This window comes from Eretmochelys imbricata, chromosome 13 (genome assembly GCF_965152235.1).
Source record: "Eretmochelys imbricata isolate rEreImb1 chromosome 13, rEreImb1.hap1, whole genome shotgun sequence".
Taxonomy (NCBI): domain Eukaryota; kingdom Metazoa; phylum Chordata; order Testudines; family Cheloniidae; genus Eretmochelys; species Eretmochelys imbricata.
This window is the reverse complement of record NC_135584.1, coordinates 3,107,228-3,129,303: the sequence shown is the minus strand read 5'-3', so window position 1 is coordinate 3,129,303 and position 22,076 is coordinate 3,107,228. Positions and strand designations below refer to the sequence as shown.

The 22,076-nt window shown below is 54.3% G+C and overlaps 1 protein-coding gene across 1 annotated transcript; it reads left to right on the top strand.

Annotated features, from left to right (window-relative positions):
• Positions 1 to 11,833: 11,833 nt before the first annotated feature.
• On the top strand, positions 11,834 to 21,866 carry SCRT2 (scratch family transcriptional repressor 2). The gene is made up of 2 exons (XM_077832399.1): positions 11,834 to 11,957; positions 21,160 to 21,866. Exons 1-2 carry the CDS (start codon positions 11,834 to 11,836, stop codon positions 21,864 to 21,866), a joined length of 831 nt encoding a protein of 276 aa, XP_077688525.1.
• Positions 21,867 to 22,076: the final 210 nt, after the last annotated feature.

The following is a 22,076-nucleotide window of genomic DNA, read 5'->3' as shown; positions in this document are numbered from 1 at the left end:
GATCAGGATTCAGGTTCAATTAGAAAAGAGACCAAAGCATCCAACTTGCTGCTGAGAGCAACATATCCAAGAGGTTTCAGAGTAACAGCCGTGTTAGTCTGTATTCGCAAAAAGAAAAGGAGGACTTGTGGCACCTTAGAGACTAACCAATTTATTTGAGCATGAGCTTTCGTGAGCTACAGCTCACTTCATCAGATGCATATCGTGGAAACTGCAGCAGACTTTATATATACACAGAGAATATGAAACAATACCTCCTCCCACCCCACTGTCCTGCTGGTAATAGCTTATCTAAAGTAATCTTCAGGTTAGGCCATTTAGGCATCGGGCCCCTTTGAGCCATTTAGGTGAGAAAACCTGGATTTGTGCTGGAAATGGCCTAACCTGAAGATTACTTTAGATAAGCTATTACCAGCAGGACAGTGGGGTGGGAGGAGGTATTGTTTCATATTCTCTGTGTATATATAAAGTCTGCTGCAGTTTCCACGGTATGCATCTGATGAAGTGAGCTGTAGCTCACGAAAGCTCATGCTCAAATAAATTGGTTAGTCTCTAAGGTGCCACAAGTCCTCCTTTTCTTTATATCCAAGAGGGATTCCTGCCTGAGACAGTCCTAGAGGCCAGGTAGACATGCTCAGGGTTATCTCCTGGAGGGACAGCAGTGGGGAGCACTAGTTTAGTGCAGTGGGGGGGGGCCCTACATCTGGGCGGGCTGGGGTCTGCCCTGGTGGCTGTCTGGGAAAGAACAGCCGCAGGCTCAGGGCTGCTCTCAGAGGCTGTGGCTGCACTGTAGATCCAGCCATGCCAGGGAAGTGGTTCTCCCTAACCCTGTTACCAGCATCTATGTGGTTGCAACCTGCAGTGTAGACTGACTCTTGACCATGTTTCATACCAAGGCTGAAGTCTAGGTTAGCACAGTTAACCTAGTCTAAGTGTCGCCATAAGTGTAGCCGGGCTTAGGGGACCACCACATTGTGCCCACAGTCCCTGGCAGGGCTGTGTTTGTAATTGACATGATACCAGACAAAGAGAGCATGCAGTGCTCAGAGATGGATTTACTAACATACACGCCCACCCCCGTTCACTTGGGGCTGAGCTGAACTGGCTCTTTGGTTTACAAAGATGGAAGCCATCTGCAAAATTGCGATCCAGAGCCAGGTTTGGAGTTCAAATTCCTTCAACGTGTTCACCAAAGAGACCTGCTGCACTTCCACGCCCAGCCTTAGCAATAACTAAGTCTGCCCCTTCCCCCGTGTTCTTACCACTAAGTACTCCAGAGAGGCAGCATCCAGTTTGGACTGGAGGGATCAGTGGGGTGTGAGAGGCACTGGAAAGCAGAGGGGAGCGAGGGGCATAAGGTGGGGTGCTGCAGAGCCTTTAAATTGTTTTGTAAAACTGAGCGAAGGAACTGCTATTTCATACTGTGCACCATTAGTATGTGGAACTCTCTGCCACAAGATTTAATCAAGGTCAAGAGCTTAGCTCGGTTGAAAAAAGCCTTGGATGTTTGCTTGGATAACGAGAGCATCCAGAGTTCCAAACGATAAGGTCCAAATAAACAAGAGTTTGGGAAAGGCTGCTTTGGGGCACAAGCCAGCCTTCAGCTCTCAGGAGTTAGAAGGGAAGGTTCTCCCATCACTGCCTACTGCAAGGGTCCTTGTACTCTGAAGCAGCAGGTGCTGGCCAATATCGGTGCCAAGGCTCTGGGCTAGCTGGCCTGGCTCACTGGCACCTCCTCTGTGTGCTGTGTAGGTTGTCGTTGGAGAGGTCCTGCGAGCAGCTCTCCCCAGCTGCCCCTACAAAGAGGGGGATGGTTTGCTCTCATTTAAAGGCACCTCTCGGTTTCTTTTCAGCTCAGTCACAGAGCCAGGTTTTCCCACCAAACAACACAGCTCCAGCTGGTGAGATGTAAAGGGGAAACCCCATCCTGAGCAGTGCTGGGGGGCCTGGTAACCGCTCTTAAATCAAGGCTACCAGCAGCCTGAGGGAGGCAGGGAAGCTGGTGCAGGGACAGGTGTGCCCAACAGAGGGAAATGCAACACAAAGGTGGGGTGATTAACGTGCCAGCCGCAGGCAGCAGAGGAGGGGACGGATTCTGTCCCCTCTTTCAGAGAATTGAAGCGTTCATGAAAAGTGAGTTGGATACCAGGCATGGTGCAGGCAGGTGTGCTGTGCAAGCTTCTCCACACACCACTGTCAGCGGACCTCCACCCTGCCCAGCACTGCCCTGGTTACGCCAGCCCTGTGCCTCCCTGCTCCTCTGCCAGTGGCCCTCCGTCCTGCATTCCACTCCAGCTCCACCGACCGGGCCCTCCGCCCAGCTCTGCTCGGCACCTAAATCCTGCCATGTGCAAGTCATGTTATTCCAGCCCCGGGCCGTCTGCCAGCCTCCTTCCTTGGCCCCTGCTCTCATGCCACCAAGCTCTGCCAGTCCACCTCAGTGCTGAGCTGGGATTCCAGCCCTGCTCCTGGGCTCCCCATCAGAAACCGCCAGCCAGGCTCTAGCTGGGATATGGGGACTGGCCTGTCTGCCTGGGGAGGACAACTTACCCCCTTCCAACTCTGGCCTAGCCCTGGTCTGCACTGCAAGGATGATGCATGGCTCCACGGCTCCCGCTCTCTCCCTTCCCCTACTCTCCGCAGGTCTCCAAGGAGAGATGTCCATCATGCTGGCATCGGGCCCCTTTGGGCCATGTCCTGAGCCCAGTTTCACCCCAGCCCATTGCAGCATGGGGCACCTCATCCCATCACAGCGTGGAATGGCGCAGGACCCCTCACGTGACCCAGGTGGGCCAGCCAGATGCTTTGTGTATTGCACAGCAGGGCAGGGCTGGGAAGTCTGTCCCCTTCGTTATGGTCCTGCTGTGTCTTGCAATGCACCTTGGATGTCGTCTTCTGGCCTCAGGCCGTGCCACACCTCTCTGTGCACTCCAGCTGGGGAAGGCGCTGCTCATTGCCCTAGGCACAGGCCAGTGCAGTGAAGCTCCGGATGCTCACCTAGCATGGTGCCTCCCAGTCCCAGATGTGAAAGCAGCCGCCAAGCCTCTGGCCCTCAGCAAGAGCCAGTGAAGCTGATTCTGGTGCCACCAGCATTTCACCATCAACCTCCATGCCCTGGATGACACTGGGTTGCTCAGTTATCCTCAGCACCGAGAGCACCGTCCGTCTCCCACCAGGAGAGGCCATTGCAGGCTCCGCAGAGCAGGAAGCAGGAGAGGCTGGGCCATGGCGTGGCACCATGGCACTGGGTTTATCTGAACCGGAGGCCAGGGGGTGGAGTAACTGGCCAGGGTCACACTATGGGAGAATCGGGAACTGGGCCCCTGACTCCCATTCCTGTCCCTTTGTCAGGCACCCGTCCTGTGGGGGACCCAAATGCACCCCCTGCAATGCCCATCTCTCAAGCCCACTTGTGTCCCCTGCCTAGATTTATCGCGCCCTCTGCGTCTCCCACCTTCTTTGGCTCTGCCTGTCTGCTTGTCCCTGTGCCCATCTGGCTACGAATCCCGGCACGGGCATGATTAACTGGCCGGCATCCTGAGTGAGGCTGAGCGCTGACAGGTGTTGTGTTAGCAGCAGCCTTATGCAACGGGTCCCAGCCATGTTTCATTTCACGCTTATAAGAGGGATAAAGGGCGGGCTGGGAGGAACCATTTGTCAGCCCGGGCAGCGGAAGGATGGGAGAGGGCTAGTCGGGATGGGAGTGCTGGGGGTAAATGAGCTGGGGTCCGGCACAGATCTCCAACAGGGCAGCGCGAGGCACAGGACTCCTTGGGAGCCGGGGGCACAGGTGAGCTGCGTTTCCTGCCTCAGTGTACGAAATATAGATGATGATCGCAGACCATCTCCAAGGGGGAGAGCCCCACCCCACCCCTGGCACTGTGACACAGCCTCCTGCCACCCTGGGGATGGAGTCTGGGGCTCCAACTCAGCCCTCTGTGCCCCCAGGCTTCCAGGCAGCATGGCACACCAGCCCCTGTGCCAGTTCAGAACCATCCTGATGGGTTCAGCTGGTGTCAGCCCCAAGAAGCATCGTAGCCCCACAGAATCCCAAGCCAAGGTGTAGACAGCCTGGAACTTGGAGCATGCTGTGCGGCGGCAGGGGGCTGCATCTGATCTAGGACCTGTTCCCTTTTGGGTGGGGGGAGGAAAGGAGAGGGGTCTCAGGCTGTCTGAATATCCATGCTGCCCTCCACGCACAGAGGAAGCAGCTGCAAATCCAGCTGAGTGAAGTGCTCGTGGCCTTTGTCCCTTGTGTTATGTTCAGGAGACGGAGCCCAGCAGATGCCCACAGTTTGGCTGGTGAGCATGTAGCAGGGTGACCCCTTTCGTGGCTGTTGTCTCCCACTGCTGTTGCACATACAGGAAGAGATGGTTCCCCTGCTCCTACTAGGTCCCTGCTGTTGGGGCTGGCTGGCTGACAACCCCGCCCCCCCCCGTCCCTGTCACACAGACAGCCTCAGCTCCCTGCTCCGGCCATACAGACTCGTCAGCTGCAGTCACCCTCTGGCCTGCGGCTGCAGCCCCTGGCAAGCCCCTCTGCAAGAGCCTTTCTGTGAGTCACTGCGAGTTATCAGGGCCACATGCTTCTGGGACGGCGCCTCCTGCAGCTGGAGTCACTGGCCATTGTTCAGTGCGCTGGGCGGGTTTGCTCTACACATGCAGCAGAACAGGTGAGGACGTGCCTCTCCGCCTGGGAGCTCGGCCCCCCACCAGCCCCTCCTAGCATCAGCCTCCATGAGAAATGCAAATGGTGTAAGGCCCGAGGCACGTCAGACTGGGCAGTGACCCCCTAGAGTCTAGGGAAGGAAGTGGGGGTGACACAAGCCAGAGGAGCAGTGGCCACACACGCTGCCCAGGAGGCAGCCTGCAACCCTAGCCATGTCTCCCCTTTGCCTTACTGAAGACTGCCTGCACCCTAATCACCTCCCCCGTATCTGCCTGGCCACCAGAGACCCCCCACCCAGGGGCCACTTTTCAGCTAGCGTCTAGTCCGCCTCTGATTTCGCCTGACCACTTTTGCATGTGCAACTGACTGTGCCCGCCACAGATACATGTGCAAAAACGGCATTTCCATATGCAAATCAGGCACTGGGGCAGCCCACGGCCCGAAGCGTATGGCTGTTTCTGGGTGCAAAATAGATGCACGCTCACTTCAGCTGGTGCAGTCAGTTGCTTGAGCAAAATTGGATGTGCAAAATCAGAGGCCGGGCTGAACATTTGGTCGTGACAAGAGAATTTTCGTATCTCCCAAAGTTCACACAGTGCTTCCCAGCGGTAAGGCCAGCTCCTGTCATCCGTACCTCACTTCAACTCAGTCTTCATTCAGGCAAAACCCTCACCAGCGTCAACAGGCGCTGAGTCCTCCGTGCAACAAGACAAACACCTACAAGGCAGATGTTCGGCAGCAGGTGATGTGGAGACGGGTGAGGAGGAGCACGGAGGCGGAATTGCTCACGGAGGTAGGCTTTTAAGAGGGATCTGAAGCAGGAGAGGCAGGCTGGGCAGAAGACAGAAAAGAGCAATGGTCAATATATTGACACTAAGCGACAGAGGGGACGTGTGGGGCGGGGGCAAGGTCGCCCCCATGGCTGCCCTCATTCTGTCTGTCCCCCCACTATCGGCAGTCACAGGTTGTCTCTGGTAAGTGCCATGTCTATCCCCTGGAGGCTGCGAGCTATACATGTCCCATTGGCTTTAATGGGAGTCACGGAGCAAAGCTCTGGAAGCTGAGTTTGTGCCAGTGAGCTCTCTCAGCTGCCTCCTGCAGCTCCATGTTCAAGGTTTTTGTTTTTAAGTCACTCCTGTACTTCCACTTAAGGAGGAGAATGATTAACCCTGCAAGCCCCACTGCAAATTGTGCCAAGGGCAGCAAACTGCCCATGGTTTCCTGTCTCATTAAGCCTGTCAGGAAAGCTTAGGCCCAGACTTCCATCACTGCAATTGCACAAATCCTGCGTGTGACTGTCCAAGTCTGGGCCTTAGGCTTCAGTTCCTGCAGCCCCTGGAGTGTGCGAAAGGAACACTGAAGACAGTATATCTTGCACTTCCTGGACTCATAGACATTGAAGAGAGGTCATCTAGTTCAGCCCCGACAATGCAGCATCCTTTCTAGTGTAAGCTCTGTGGGGCAAGGACCACCTCTTGCTGTGTATCTGTACAGCACAGGGCACCTCCCCAGACTGGAACCTCAGGCCGCTAGAGGAATACAAGAAACAAACACTGGTAACCTGTGGCCTCAAACACTGTGAATGACCCATTTCCCGGGCCATCTCCCCTGCCAGCCTCAGTGGGCTTTGCTCAGTCCCCTCCCATTACTCTTGCAATGCCTGGGCCCACCCTGCCAGTCACTCTCCCTCCTTGTTTGCACCCTTCTGCTCCCTGCAGCAGATTCTCACATTCCCACCTCTTCCCTTGCCATGGCAGCGATGAGGGGAGGGGGCTTCAGCCCCTTGAGTGGGGTTGTTTCGTCTTCAGGTAAAGGCAGCACTGGTCCTTTCCAAGAGCACCCAAAGCCCTGGGCCCTGGCGCTGGCTCAGCAGAAATGCAAGCCCCGTTTCCAGTGTGCGTGGTGGTGGGGAGGCTTGCAACAGGGTGAATGCCTGGGGATTGGACTTGCTGGGGCTGGTGGAAGTGGTCAGCAGGCTCCCCTCCATCACCCGGGTCCACCCAGATGAGACTGGTGAGCTCGTTTCTTTCCAGCTGGAGACACGCAAAGTCCTGGAGTTCCTAGCCAACCCACACGTGCTTCTCCCAGACATTCGGGGCACGCAGGCAGCCGCTCCCAGAGAAAAGCTCATCTCTGTTCAGTGCACGCCTCCAGCCTAGTGCCTGTGGGGCTTTCCCCTCCACGCGTAGCCTGCAAAGCCCAGCGCCTGCCCATTCTGGCAGGATTCCCTGTGACCCTACAGGGGACACTCCGCTTGCTCCCCGCACCACTTCCCCCTCCCCCCGAGATGAGACACAGGAAAGAATCAGATTCAAATAGAGCGAGAGAGAAATTATTTCCATACAGCTGCCCAGAACGCCACGAATGGAGAGCTGGCCCAGTGGTATTTCAGAAGAAAGGATCCGTTTCCTTCTTCTCGGTTCTCTCTGCCTCCCTCTTTCTCTTTCTTTGGGGGGTGGGTTACAGAGCAGTCAGCAGTATTTGCACAGCTCAGCAGGACTGATTGCAGGTTATTAACATACATTATCTCACTCCCCTGCCTCTGAAAAGAGTGGAGTTCCTATTCTTCCCTCTCCTCAGCCCTCCCTCCTCCCCCTCCTTGTCATTTACACTTAATTACCTCACTTATTACACCACAGCCGGGGAGAGAGAAATCACAGGACACTGGGCAGGCAGGCATCCCGGCACAACTAGGGCGTGAGTAATTGCCTATTCTACTAACGTGCCTTCAAGGAAGGAAATCACACACACACACATAAATAAATAAGGGACACAGGGCTTGAAAGCACAGGGATCCTTCCACACATGGAGGGGGCAGGGAAGGCCAAAGCATAACCAGTGGCATCTGAATAAAAGGTTCCAGGCTCAGCCCTGAAAGGGATGCCATCTGGATGTGACCTCAGCTCATCCTAAGGGGACTTGCGACCTTGAACTTGTCCAGCCTGTGATGTCACGGGTCCTTGCTGGAGAGACAGATGGGGTGTGATGTCACAAGGAGAGGGGACTGTTCTTTCAGCCTGCCTGGTCAGAGGCTTCTGAAAAATGCAGAGAGGAGACCAAGAGCAGAGCTAAGTCGAAGCCCCAGAGCAGCTCTAGATCTGAACTTCCCCAAAGCGCAGGGGGTGTTTGAATCCTGGGCTTTGCTTTGGCCCATTATAGAGAGAGTGGCATTTGAGAAGCTCAGATCTGAATCCGGACCAAAGTTCAAGGGCTTTTGGATCTGGGGAGTACAATCAAGCCCTGGGTCTCTGAAATAAGTTTAGTCTGCAGGAGAACAAGAAGAGAATTTCTAAGTGGGGAAAGGTTCACATCAGGGTGTTTGGGTGGAGAGGATGGTGCTCTGAGTTTTCCTGAACACAGTTTTCCAGATTGATCAGCTGCTCTGCACAGGACACCCGCACATGAACTTAGCCCATCCCAACAGTGATGCAATTCTCCACTGCCTGGTGACCAAAGGTGGAGGGTGACCAAATAGTCCCCTAAGCCCAGTCTGAGTGGGTAAAAGAGGCAGGCCTCTCTCAGTGTGAGAGGTGGGAGGATGTGGCGCGGTCTAGGCAGCGGGAGCCATCTCACCACTCTACAGAACAACGAGGCTCCTTTGCACTAGACGGTACGAGGTGTTTCACTGCATTTCCCAGGCCCAGGTCAAATGCAAAACTTCTGTCAATGAGACCAGTCTGTTCCTGAGTTCAGAACAGGCCTGCTTTGATCACAGCCCATTTCTGTGCAGCGTTAGGACACTCTGGAGGCAGTGGGGTCTAGTGGACGAGACGCTGGACTGGGACTCATGAAACCGGTTCTGTGCCGGGGGGATAGATTAGGGGCCGCTATATTCCAGGGAAGGGACGGTTTCTAATGTGTTTATGTAGCCCTGTTGTGCTAGGTGCTGTACAATCTAGGTCTGGACCTGTAGGTGCTGCTGTAATATAAATAATAGTAAACCCATCACTGGTCTCTATATCATAGAATCATAGACATGTAGGCCTGGAAGGGCCCTCAAGAGGTCATCCAGTCCCCTCCACCCAAGGCAGGACTAAGTATTATCTAGATCATCCCTGACAGGTGTTTGTCTAACCTGCTCTTAAAAATCCCCAATGACAGAGATTCCACAACCTCCCTAGGCAGTTTATTCCAGTGCTTGACTAGCCTGACAGGAAGTTTTTTCCTAACATCCAACCTAAACCTCCCCTGCTGCAATTTAAGCCCATTGCTTCTTGTCCTAGCCTCAGAGCACAGGGGGAACAATTTAACTCCCTCCTCCTTATAACCTGAAAACCATTATCACGTCCCCTCTCAGTCTTCTCTTCTCCAGCCTAAACAAACCCAGTTTTTCCAATCTTTCCTCATAGCTCAGGTTTTCTAGATCAGTCTGGATAGAGACCAGACACTACACCCCAGGAGAGGACAGCCCAAAGCACCCTCAAGAGAGAGAGATGAGAGGAGTGAGCAGTCTAATAACACTGTATGGGAGGCCATAAGGGCCAGCTGGGACAGCTCCTATAACAGGCTGGGGACAGTTTAAACAACTCGTTGAACCAGGTGTGAGCAGCTGAGTGGAGCAGCGCTTGTCTCAGCCTGGAAACAAAGCGCAGGCCCCCTGAAGTGGGCCTGAAAAGCTTGGGAAGTTGTTTGCACCACAGCTGACTCCCTAGCCCAGGTGCTGCAGCTGACCTGCCTCATGCGGGAAGGATCGACATTTGACTGCAGTGCAGTTGTAACCGTGCTGGTCTCACCCACCTTGTCTCTCTCGAATATTTGGCTGGCATTCTCATTGATTGTTATACTGCTGAGCATTTTCCATTGCAAAGTCCTGTGAAGTGTGTAAGTGTCCCCATCATACAGGCTCTGCTCTCGGTGGCTGCTGGCAAATATATCAGGAACTAGTATTAGTTAAGTGCTGACAAAGTGCAGAAGACACCCTGGTCCCTTCCCAAGGAGCTTGCAAGCATAGTACACAGGCAACACAAAGCACAGTGCATTGGAGGATCCAGAGGAAGGCTCTGTCCTGTTTGTTTGTTAATTTAATGGTGGGGTGGGTCTGTAGCAGACATTAGTTTTGAGAATGGATTTGAAGGACAAGGGAGTAGCCCAGGGCCACAGAACAAGGCAATGGCAGATGCAGGATTAGAATTCAGGCACTCCCAGCTCCTAGCCCCACACTTAATCGAGTCTAGGGGCTGTGGCTTCATAGCTGAGGTCTGATGAGGTGATTCATCAGAAGCCCTATATTTTACCCCTCCTTAATTCTCAGAAACAAAATTCCCTAAATGTGAGCCATCTAGAAATTCAGGGATAAATTGTCAGAAGATGACAGGCTCTGCTCTTGAGTCCAGAGAGGTCCATAAACCCCAGGAGTGTCTCTGAGGGATGTGGAAAATTTACACACAAAACCCCTCCACTAGGTGACAGGGGTTCTTTGGTGTGTCTCCTGTTTGCCATTCGAGAAACGTACCCATCAGAGCTCTCTGTGTAAACACTGAAGTTTTGAAGTGGGATTTCCCTTTGGATCAGCTCAATGTAGAGCAGAAAGGGACAGTATTTGCAAGGGCTTTTATAGTACTTCAGTCTGAAATTGTGTTTCTGAAGCAAATTATCTACCTGTCATATGAGGACACTCCTGGAATGGTGGGAGGAGGAAAATAATGTGAAACTTTGTGCTAACCCAGCTCCTTGAAGGGGATTTGATGGGGCCTCCGCTAGCTGGGATATTCTTGCACTATTGCAATAGGGGAGTAAACTCACTGTTGGTGTAACTCCATTGGCTTCAGTGGAGTGACACCAATCAACAATTTGGCCCAAGCAGTGACAAATTCAGGGCAGGCCAAAAGCATTTAATAAACTGATGGACAGTTTGGAACTCCTTACTCCCCCTCCCTTCCCTGGGATTCTGGCCTAACTTTGGGCCACAGGAACGAACACTGATTGCCCAGCTAGTGCTGAGACTCTCCAAGGTCGTCCTCGCAGAATCTCTTTCCTGGTGTCCTGAACCTGCCATGTGCATGCATTTCTGCAAAGCAAACACATTCTGCAGAAGGCAGAAGCCTGCCTGAAACCTGCTTGGCTCTAGCCGCGAAGGCAAAGAACCCAGCTTCTTGAAAGGGGAACAATACCACAGACTAGCCCCTCTTTTTGTTTTAGATCTGCCTGGGTCACTGTTTATTGCCCACCTTTGTTGAACTGGGAAATCAAAATGCACTCCCCTCCCCCAGCATATGGAGCTAGACTGTATTATTCACAGGGTCTTAAAACACACTGGTTGCACCAAGACAAAGGAAACAGAGCCAGAGAGTTCATCTGAACAGCCTCTCTCCCTCTGCACCCCTCCTTCTCAGACTTCCTCTCTCCTCTTCCTCATGCACGCGTCTCTATTGTCTGCCTGTGGCTGGACTGGAGGAAAGAAAGGGAATTAAAGAACCCACCCGCCCAGCCGGGGGAGAATGAACTGCCTGGGGCTTTCACTGCGTGGCTGGATATTCCCTGCCCCAGAACATGGGGTTGCAGGACAGTGTGGATGATTGTCCTGGCCCCGGGGTGGTGTGCCTTTCCAATGTGTGTGTGTGTGTTGAAGAAGTTCTCTCTTTATTCTGGAGCATGTCTCAGAGCTGAGTACCGCCCCCGCCTGACACCTGTTCCGCCCCCCCCCCCCCTTGAACTGAGACTCAGACCAAGGGCTGTGTGTCTAAATGTTAAGCAGATGGGCAGTGGGCCATCTCTCCGCCCCCCATTTCCTCCCCCCTTGTCTTCCTTCTTGCCCCTCCTCCTTTCACTTTTTCTCCGTCTCTTTCCTTTTTTCTTTCTCTTTCACCCACTTTACCCATCTCTCTCCCCCTTCGCCTCTCACTCTCTCTCACACACACACTCACACACTTTCTCTGTCTCTTCCCCTTTCTCTCCCTCCTCCCTTTCTCCCCCACCCCACCCCACCCCACCCTGCGCAGCCGGTTCAGCGGGGATGCGATGATTGTCCTGGGGGACGCGTGATGGATTCAGCTCCTCAGCAAAGCACCGCCTGATCTCCAGCCTGCGTCCCATCTAAAGACCGCGGGCCCTGAGTGCTGAGCTCAGCGAGCGCCAGCCGGCTCCCCCCACGCCCGCCGCCGGCGCAGGGAGCTGTCCAGTGCTGATCCCCTCGGAGCGCAGGAGAGAAGCCCCCCAGCTCGCACCATGCCCCGCTCCTTCCTGGTCAAGAAGATCAAAGCGGACGCTCTCCAGCCCTGCGAGGTCCCGGCTCCCCGCTACCACCCCCTGGAAGCTGCTTATGTGCTGGCCGGGTCCCGGGTGGGCAGCGGCCCCGGGGCCGAGAATGGTAAGTGGCTGAGGCCCGGGATGGAGAAGGGTCCCGGCCGCTGGAACCGGGGGAGGCTCCCTTCTACCCCGCAGTGCGTATTACCCGAGAACCAGGGTCCCCTGCACAAGGCGGGGCGTCTCCGACGGGGTCAGCATCCCCCCAGCGCCGCGGGGCTTGTCGGAGGGGGGGTTGTGTCCCTGACACAGCGGAGCGTATTATTGGGAGGCTACGCCCCCCCTCCCCCCGACACCGCAGCTCCTATTTTCAGGGGGGCAGCGGATTGTAATTGACGGGAGTGGAGCTGACCCCGGGCCCTGGGGAGTCTGTGCGCAGGAGCCTCCGGACCTCCGCAGCCTCTAAAGAGAGAGACTCCGGGTCGCCTCTAAAGAATAATTGCGACCATGAACCGGCCCGCTGGGTTTGCAACTGGGCAGGAAATGCCCGGCCAGAGGATTCCCTTCGCGGCTCGGGAGTGCGGCGGTTCGAACCCCGAACTCGGGAGGCCACGTGCCGAGCGGGCCCCGGGCAGCCGCCGGGACTTGAAAAGCGGCGTCTCCTGTGAGGGTGTTGGGTATTTCTGTAGGTGTAGCTGGAGGGGGGCATGGGGGGGGGTGTACACAAGCATATGCATTTAAAAGTGAACCTCTGTTTGTAGTATTATGTGTGTGTGCCTCTGTGTGGTGTGAGTTACAGTGTGTGGGGGTGGGTGTGAGTGCCCTATATTGTACATATGCACGTGTCTGTGGGTTGGGGGGGGTGTATGCATGTGCTGGCATATGTGTATTATACTGTGCCGTGTTTGTATGCATGATGTGTTTTGTTGTGTGGGGGTGCACACCTTTGTGTGGATGGACTGTGTGTGCCCTGGGGTGTGTGTGCGTGGGTTTGCACAGATGGGGTGTACCGGTCTGGATGTGTCGGTGCATTTCTCTGTTGTGTTGGGGGCTATGCACGTACGCTGTGTTGCGGGCGGTGTGCCCGTGGTTGTGTACTGTGTGGGCTGGCGTGTGCGGACGTGTCTCTCCCTTAGCAAGGTGACCCTAGAACCCAGCAGCCTCTGCTCAAAGTTGCTCTGTTGCAAAATTTCTCCTCCTGCTCCTAGGGGTATTGCTGCCCTTGGAAGGGTCTTGCTAAGCCAGACTTCGTTACCCTCCAAGGACATGGGAGAGGGGCCAACTGTTCTGCCTGAGCAGCCCCCCCGATTTCCTCTGAGCTGGAAATGTCCCTGTGTTGTAGCTTTCCTCTGGGGCACCAATGGCTGAAGCTGGGCTTAAACCCTGCACTGGGCTCGCCTCGGGGTCACGTCCTGGTTGCCTTGTTCACTGCAGAACAAGTGGTGGCATTGACAAGCGAGAGCAATTCCCCAGGAGACAGGAGCTGATCCAGGCAGGGAGAAAGGACATCTTGGGAGGAAATGGGGTCAAGGGCACTCACGTTCCCAGGGGGCCTCATGGTTCAAAGCACTGCCAGCAGGTTTGCACTCCACAGCCCCTGCCAGGCGATGGCTCCGAGGGGCTGTCACCTCACCAGCTAGACCTGAGGGAACTATTTGCTGCTGCCTGGGGTTGGCTTCATGTAAACGAGGAACAGAATGGAAGAGCGAGGAAGGGAGAGCAGCAGGGAAAGGTGGAGAGTGGGAAAGAACAGAGGAGGAGAGGGATGGCATGGCCAGTGTCCCCACGCTCCAGCCTGCGGCATGTGGTGGTGAGTGGGAGCGTAGGAGGGTCAGGCTGAAATAAATGGGGCGGGGGCACCCCAAGCTCCATTAGAAGGCCCTGAACATGTGTCCCTATAACCAGAATGCCCAACACCATTGCGGGAGCGAGAAATGCTAGGCATGATGGCAATACCGTACTAGTCAGATGTTCCTCCAACATGAAACGACTAACAGGGCAGCCCCTGAGGCTCCCCAGATGTGCCCAGGGCTGTGTCATGCAGCACCCCCAGATATCTTCTCAGAGGGTGGAGTAGAGAGAACCTCTGCTGCTTCCAGGCGTTTGGAGGTTCCAGGGGAGGTGAGCTGCAAAGTGGGGAGGTGTTGGATGGATTGCAGCACCATGCCCAGCCCTAATCTACCCAGCCCAAGGTGACATTCCTGCCTGCCCTGGGTGCTTGGGGGAATTGGGAGGACAGGCCGGGGCTCAATCCAAATAACAAGGCAGTCAATGTGAGCCTTGTCATTTACATGGAGGGGTGCTAGATCAGCCACTCATTAGAAGACTCCCTCAGCTTCACCCCCATCGAGACACTTCTTCACAACGCTGAGAAGGCTGCAGGGCTGCCCCAGAAGAGGGAGTGATTTTGAGATGACCTGTCTACCTCTCCCTGCAGGTTCAGAGAGAAATAGCAAGGGTCGTGCTATATCTTAGTTGAGATTCAGGGTGCTCTGAGATTCAGTCTGTCACAACCCCGCCAGGCCTGCCCCCCATTTCAGGTTCACACCACAACATTAGGAGACCTGGGATTCCCAACATTTCTTGAGAAACTGCCCTTTCCCATCCATCTCATCACGCATAGACCATCATCTGGCCAACTGGGCCATTGCTTCCTAGGATGGAACTATCTGGGGTCAACAGAAGGCACACTCAGTGGAAAGCTCTCGTGTCTGAATTTGCTTCCTCTGAGTTAGTCAGGTGGCCTTGGCACATCCATGGATGGGGTTTGGTCTCTACAGAAATGAATTGTCTGCCAGATGGTTTTGATGTGTCCTAACAGCACCACTGACCCAACCATCCTGCACAGGGGGTAGCGTTTAATTCTATTTGTAAGTACCACTAGGCACCTAGAAGAAGACCTGAATAAATAAATAAGGAGGGGAAGGAGGATGCTGTGGCCAAAAGCCGGCCCTGTGCTTCAGGACCCCTGCATTCGAATCCCACTCCTGTCACTAACTCAGTATGTATGGCAATGTGCAAATCACGTACCCTCTCTGTGACTCAGTTTCCCCATCCGTGAAATGGGGGTAATTTCACTTACCTACCCTCATTATTGCTTGTACAGTACTTGGAGCTCCTCACCACAAAGGCCCTACAGAAGTGCAAAGAGTTATCATAATTCAGTATTTTCGGTATACACTTAGTTTAACAGAACATAGTCTGTTTATCTCCAGCCTCTGGATCCTCTCAGATCCAGTCAGTGACCCAGCTGGAAGAGGACCAATAAACATTGATTTACTGCCCAAAAGAAGAGGAATACCTGGTGCTGCCACTGGCATTAGTGATTGCATATGTGGGTACAGCAAATGGCACTTGGGGCTGTGCATTTAGTACTGTGGTTGGCACTTCGGATCTCTCGGTTTGACACCGGGGATGGGTGGGGGTGTATTTTCAGCTCATGCCATGGCTGTACGGGTTGTGACAGACCCAGGCTGCGCCTTGCCGACAGAGGGTGGAATGTAGGGTACCTCCGTAACGGTACCACAAACGCTTGTACGGCTTCGGAGGTTTTCTGCTCCCTTCCATCCCCCTCCTCCCTGCCTTTGTGTGTGTGTGGAGCAAAACGTGTGCGAAATATTTTGTGCGCTGGGTGATGTAAGGGAAAGGAATCCACGCCAGCCGGGGAGAAGCTGTTGGTGCCGCTCTCCTGGAAATAACCTTGCTGTGTGCTCCAGAGAAAGTGTGAAAAATTGCTGAGGAGAGGGCTTTTCGCCGAGCGAGTGTGACTGCGCTCTGTAAACAAGGCGAGAGGGAGGGAGGGAAAGGCAGCTCCATAGCAGAGCTGGGGTGGGGGCGAAGGATCCAGGGCAGGGGAAATATCAGGTGGCCAGCTCCATCAGACACATGCAGTGATGGAAAACCACCGGAGAGCCGGGGGGTGGGGGTGGGGGTTACACCACATGCAGGCAAGGAGGGGATCTGCTTCTTAGGAGATGACAGAAATATGCTTCCAGGGATTAAAAGGCAAGTCTTTTCAGAGCTGGGAAGCCAAGGAAGCGTAGGTTGGGGAGAGGACAAAAAATCAATAACTAGGCAGGCTGAGGGCCCGGGGAAACTGCAGGTCACACTCGAGCAATCACTGTAACCTGGCACTTAGAGTGAAGCAGGCCAGGAGGGAGAACCCGCCCCCCCCCCCAGCCTGGATACCACTGTATCCACCCCTTCTTGGCATGACTGGCTCTTAAAACTACTTGTGAGGAGTAAAATTGTTGCCTTAGGAGATGCAGTCGCTTGCCCTGAGTGAGGGGTACGTGCAGAAGAATTTCCCGTCCCCACCAGGGCCTTATCCCCTGTCTGCACAAACACTGCCCTTTCCAGAGTTAAAGCAAAGATCAGAATTCCTCCCTCAAACCAGAGCCTGAGCATGTCTCCTCCACACAGTGCCTTTCGGTCGCCACACACAGGAGAAACCTGGGGTCATTCTCATCAGGCACCCCAAGGCGGTTAGGAATAGAGTGCTCAAGCGACAACAATGTCTGATCCAATTGCAGTCAAACTCACTTGATGTCAGTGTTAAAGGAGGAAGGAAGGTCTTGTGGCTAAGGCACAGGGGTGGGGGTCCAGAGACGTGGGTTCTGCTCCTGGTTTTGCCATGGACTAATTCTGGGACCATGGACAAGCCACTGAGCATCTTGTGAAACTCTCCCACCGTTGCTGGAGTACGGGTGCAACTCACCAGCTGCTGGCAACGGGGGCGGTGCTCATGTAGACCAGTGGCTAGTGCTTGTGGCAGTTAACCCTGAGCAGAGATAGGCAAAATCACTGGCCAGGCCCTCCCTGCCTTGGTTTCAAATGATTGTCAGACATACAAACCATGCAGCGAGGTTGACAGCTCTCAGCCCAACTCTGCTCCCCCACAGACAGTGTGGTTTGGTGCATGGAATGTGACATGGGCCCTCCAGAGACCTGGGTTCTGTTTCTAGCCCTGCCACTGACTTGCTATGTGACCTGGGGCAAGTCCCTTCCCCTTGTGAGTCAGTTGCCCAACCTGTAAAATGGGAATAAAGCTCATGAGTTCATTCAGAAACTATGAAATCCAGGGACGAGAAGCACTCTCTAGAAAAGCTGAGTATTGATTAGGATTAGGTGGTGGCAAGATGGGGCCACTAGTGTCACATGAACTCATTGACATGGAGCATGCGGTGGAGTAGGCGACTGGTGGTTTCCAAGTGCTGTTAAATGGGAAATCATGTCATGGCCATTGATTGTAAGTAGGCACTGAGTGTGGTGAATTAGTGCAAACAGTTTGGTGCAAGGGGGAAAGGTTTCCAGTAAGCGGGAGCTGGTATCGAGTGGGCTGATCCAGGTTATTAATTAAACCTGTCTTTCAGCACGAGCACAGTTGGTTCTGGTCTATTGTCTGAGATTGTGGTGAACCCCATATAGTGTATCCACCACCCACCCCTCATAAAATCTCAGGGACCTCAGGAGGTCATCGAGTCCAACCCCCCTGCTCAAAGCAGGACCAATCCCCAATTTCTGCTCCAGATCCCTAAATGGCCCCCTCAAGGATTGAACTCACAACCCTGGGTTTAGCAGGCCAATGCGCAAACCACTGAGCTATCCCTCCCCCCACAGGGCAGATTCCCCACCTTTTTCTGATGCCTCCCCCAGCACCCCGGAAAACAATTCTATACCCCAATTGCCTCCTTAGCCCCAAGTTCAAGCTCTTCTGGGGCAATACCCCACCTATTCCCCAGCTGGCAACTGGCTTTTTTCATGGAGGGTGGGGAGGAGCCCAAATCCAGGCTTGCTTCCATTCATTTTTTTTATAATTGAAAACTCAAGGGGTTTCTATAGATAGGGCTCAGCCCCCCCACCTGCCAAGCTGAGCATCGTTGGTACATGCTGCACTGCACAGGAGTAGGTCTAGCTCCGGCCCTTACTACACTCTCCGTGCTGCAAGCTGCAAGCCGGGTGCTGCCATGAATGAAGTTACTTCTGCTAATGCGCTCGTCAGAGCACCTTTGCCTCTGAGCGCCACCTCCTGGTGGGTCTACACAGGCCTATGGAGAATAAACAATTGACGGGATAGGCCCTCTCCTTATTAGAGGAGAATATTGATAGACATGTACACATCAGACAGCCATCAGTCTTTGCAAATCAACATGCTGAATATTAATGTACCCAGAAATCCCTGGCTCATCTGAACTAAGTGCCGGAGCATACAGATGAGAGGTTGATGCCAGTGGAAGAACACTCTTCTATCTCTCCTCAGCTGAAGGGTTACCTTAGGAGTCGATGAAGTTTTGCCAGTTTATGCCAGCTGAGAATCTGGCTCATTCTTCCATATTTTACCATGTCTCGCCAGCAAGAGCAGCCTGCACTGCTTTCAGCAGTGGCATCCACATTTCTAATGGGGAAACTGAGCCCAGCTCGTAGCCTGAACATCTGGGTCTCTTTATCGGGCCAGTAAATCGTACCGACCGGGGTGAGAATGCATGTGCTGGGGGGTTTGCACAGCAGCACCTAACCCAGCCTCATCAGACCCGGGATGTTAATTTCAGAGATGGGATAGCCAGAAGCAACTCAATGCCTCACGTACTGTGTTGCAGTGGATGAGCTGTAGAAGTCACACTTCCAAAGGCTTTTGAGTCAGGGCCACCTGCACCAGCCACATGTGAGCCAGCTCATTGTGTGTTCAGAGGGGCACGTGTGTTTTGCATGCACAAATAGGAGGCTTTGTGGATGCACCGCTGCACAGCTTCCTGTGATTGATTCAGCCCTCAGTATTTTAAGTGGACGTGTCAATCATTAGTCGACAGCTAAACATCATCCCAAGTCCCCAAAAGATCAGCTATTCTATCAGCTCAGAGAGGTCAAAGATCATCAAACCAACAAAATATACTAAGTGGTCAGGTGATGTCTATTGCACAGAGTGTTACAGTTTCACACCATGTGTCTGTGGGGCTGTTTTGTTAGGTCCCAGTTATAATAAATCCCGGATGCATGGCCTGGAAGCACTGATGTTTATATCCAGGTTGCAGAGAGAGGTTTGCTTCCTACAGGCGGGTAGAGTTTGTAGTCAGATCCTGGGTTCTCAAGCTGAGAGTCAAAACCACCCTCCATTTCTCAATAGCTAGGGAGATAAGGGGGTCCCCAAACTTGTTCTGTTGTTAACATGAGGGACCGGTCTGGAAAAGGCTGAGACCACTAAGTTAAAGATGCACCATGAAATATACACTGCAGAAGGCTGCTAAGTGCATCAAAAATATCGCTCTCATGAATCACCTTATTAGAGAGTTTTACCTTTCCAGGCACTGTACGGTCCTGATCCTCTCCTCTCACTTGGCGGGTGGACCCCCCTGGATCCCTGCCAATGGGGCACAGAAGCAGAGCATGGCACTGCAGTGGCAATGTTTCCCTGTGAACAAGCACACCAGACCCTGCAGAAATCGCTCTGTGGGTTTGAGATCAGCACAGGGCAGGAGGGAGTCCACCTAACCATGGACCCTGACTGAGCCAGGATCAATGTTTGCATGCACCCTGCATGCTGCAGGGAGAACCCCCTGAGAGGCAAGGCAGGTTTGCTCCATTGGATTCCCACTGACAGGTATCCAGCACAGAAAGCTAGAACCATTTCAGAGCTGAAGTCCCTCCAGGTGGGTGGCTTTGATTTCCAGCAGTTCCACTAGAGACTCTCTGACTCTTCCAAGCGGGAGGGCAAGCATCCTGGAGTTTCCAGATCCCTGAGCCCGGTTCTTTCCCTACTAGCTTTCCTTTTAAGGGGGTTCATGTGTCTTGCTTGTTGCCAGGAGCATCTGGTCTTTTGTTCACTGCCTGCAGCTTCCTTACAGCTGCGTTTCTGTCTTCTCACCTTTGCTGTCAGTCAAGCCCAACCTCCAACATCCATCCCCCCTTTGTGTCGCCAGGAGAGTCATGCTCCCGGGCTCTGTGCCGCCGTGTCTCTCTAGTCTCCCCCTGTCAGTAAAGCACCTGGCGAGAGTCAAACCGATAATCTGGTATTCTCTTGAGGGACGCGCCGTGAAAACAGCTCCACAGCCAACGAGCCGTCCTACAGATGCTCCTACATTTAGAGGTTGCTCGCTCACTGATATCGCTGAGAGCAAGCTGGGCCTGTGTTTCCAGGGGAAATGGCTGGGGATGGAGGGCAAGACAGGGTGGCCTCTGTGTTCTGTCCCAAGCCCCTTCCTGATCATTCACTTTGGGCTTGTCCAGTTTTCCCCAGGTTTCTGGAGGGGGAAGGGACACTGAGAGACTGCACAGCTCATTGCGAGTGTCTGCCACAGTGGAGCAATGAGGAATTAAGCATCAGCAGCTGTCTAATGGCCTGGGAAGTGATGGAACCCAAAAGGGGCTGGTTGCAGTCTGGATTCAAAGGGCAGGTGGAGTGAATGGACCAGGGGCCGGGCCTAGGATTCTTTCCTTGTGGCTCTCTCAGCAGCTGGTTGGGTGGTGTGTGGCCAGGAGAGATAATAGACGGAGGCTGGGTCAGGACTGAGGAATGGTGCCCTGCGTGAGGTCTAATGGGAACAGGGTGGCTGCACATCGAGACAGACTGGGTCAGACTCCGGGACTGTGGCCCAAGGACTCCTGTCTCTCAGGCCAGGAGACGAATAGCGCACTCTGCCAGGCCCAGCTGCACCCACAGATTCGCAGATGTTAGCAAATGTTATGGTGAACCAGATTTCGGTTTGGAATAAAACCCCAATCTCAGAACAGGGCCAATGTGGCCTTGGCTACTGGGCGCTCCATATGAGAGCAAGGCCCTTTACACTGAGCTCTGCTAATCAGGTCAGTTCTGCATGGACAGCCATACAGCTTGGACTAAACCTCCCACGTCCTACTCCACCTTGCAACAGGCAAGAGGGGAATGCTGGGAAAGCGTCTGTGGGTCCAGTCACTCCCCAAGTCCTTGTCAGGATTCAGGAGTGGATCCCCCTCAGATATTGATTCTGACTCCTCATCTAGTTTTCAGCACTCTCCAGTCCCGTCAGCTCCCCCGGGCCGAAGGTTCTCATTTGGCTCGCCACAGAGACTGCGGGCCAGGACCAAGTTTGGGTGCAGGGTCAGATTCTGAACCCTCATCAGAAGTCCAGGAGCACCCAGACTTGGCTCTTTTGGCTTGCCCACCTCCATCCAAAACCCACCTACACTTTTCTTGCAAGTCTGCAGTGTGGTAAAGGCTGCCCCAGGGAAGTCCGGGTCTCACAGGGATGGGACAGTTAGGAAAGGGCTGGGACATACAAATAGGGAAGGAGAAGCCCTGGTAGATGGTGATCTCCATCTGTGTTTGTCTCCTGCAGGGTACAGCCAACATTGCCTCACGCCCTCCGACTATGAGCCTGACAAGAAACAAAGGTTTCAGCTGGTGTCTGCAGACCCGGTCTACGCCCCAGCTCACGAGGAGTACAGCGATCCTGAGAGTCCCCAGTCGAGCCTCTCTGCCCGCTACTTCAATGGCGAAGCTGCAGTCACAGACAGCTACTCCATGGATGCTTTCTTCATCACTGACGGCCGCTCCAGGCGACGTAGCGAGAGCCAGCGGCGCGGGACCCACCGCCACTCGTGTAATGAGTGCGGCAAGACCTACGCCACCTCCTCCAACCTCAGCCGGCACAAGCAGACCCACCGCAGCCTGGACAGCAAGATGGCCAGGAAGTGCCCCACCTGCGGCAAGGCCTACGTCTCCATGCCCGCCCTGGCCATGCACATCCTGACCCACAACCTGAAACACAAGTGCGACGTGTGCGGCAAGGCCTTCAGCCGGCCCTGGCTGCTGCAGGGCCACATGCGTTCGCACACGGGCGAGAAGCCCTTCGGCTGCGCCCACTGCGGCAAGGCCTTCGCCGACCGCTCCAACCTGCGGGCCCACATGCAGACCCACTCGGCCTTCAAGCACTTCAAGTGCAAGCAGTGCGAGAAGACCTTCGCCCTCAAGTCGTACCTCAACAAGCACTGCGAGTCGGCCTGCTTCAAGGGCTCCGAACGCGGCTGTGCCATAGAGAACTGAGCCCTGTCCCCCGGGGAGGGGAGAGGAAAGGCCGGGGCAGACGAGAAGCCACCGACATCTGGGAGGAAGGGGGTCCCCTCCCCGCCACTCTCCCACCAGCGGAATCAGGGCTACTCAGAGCGCAAGAGGCAGCAGGGACTTTTGCAGCTCGGGCCAGCCGTGTTTGCTGGAAGGATGCGTTTTCCCAGGAAGGACTTGCTTCCCGCCGTG

Excerpts from the sequence above, each read along its gene's own strand:
- SCRT2 (XM_077832399.1), top strand. The coding sequence starts at position 11,834 with ATGCCCCGCTCCTTCCTGGTCAAGAAGATCAAAGCGGACGCTCTCCAG. Across the intron at positions 11,958-21,159 it reads CGGGTCCCGGGTGGGCAGCG|GGTACAGCCAACATTGCCTC; the intron begins GCCCCGGGGCCG and ends TGTCTCCTGCAG.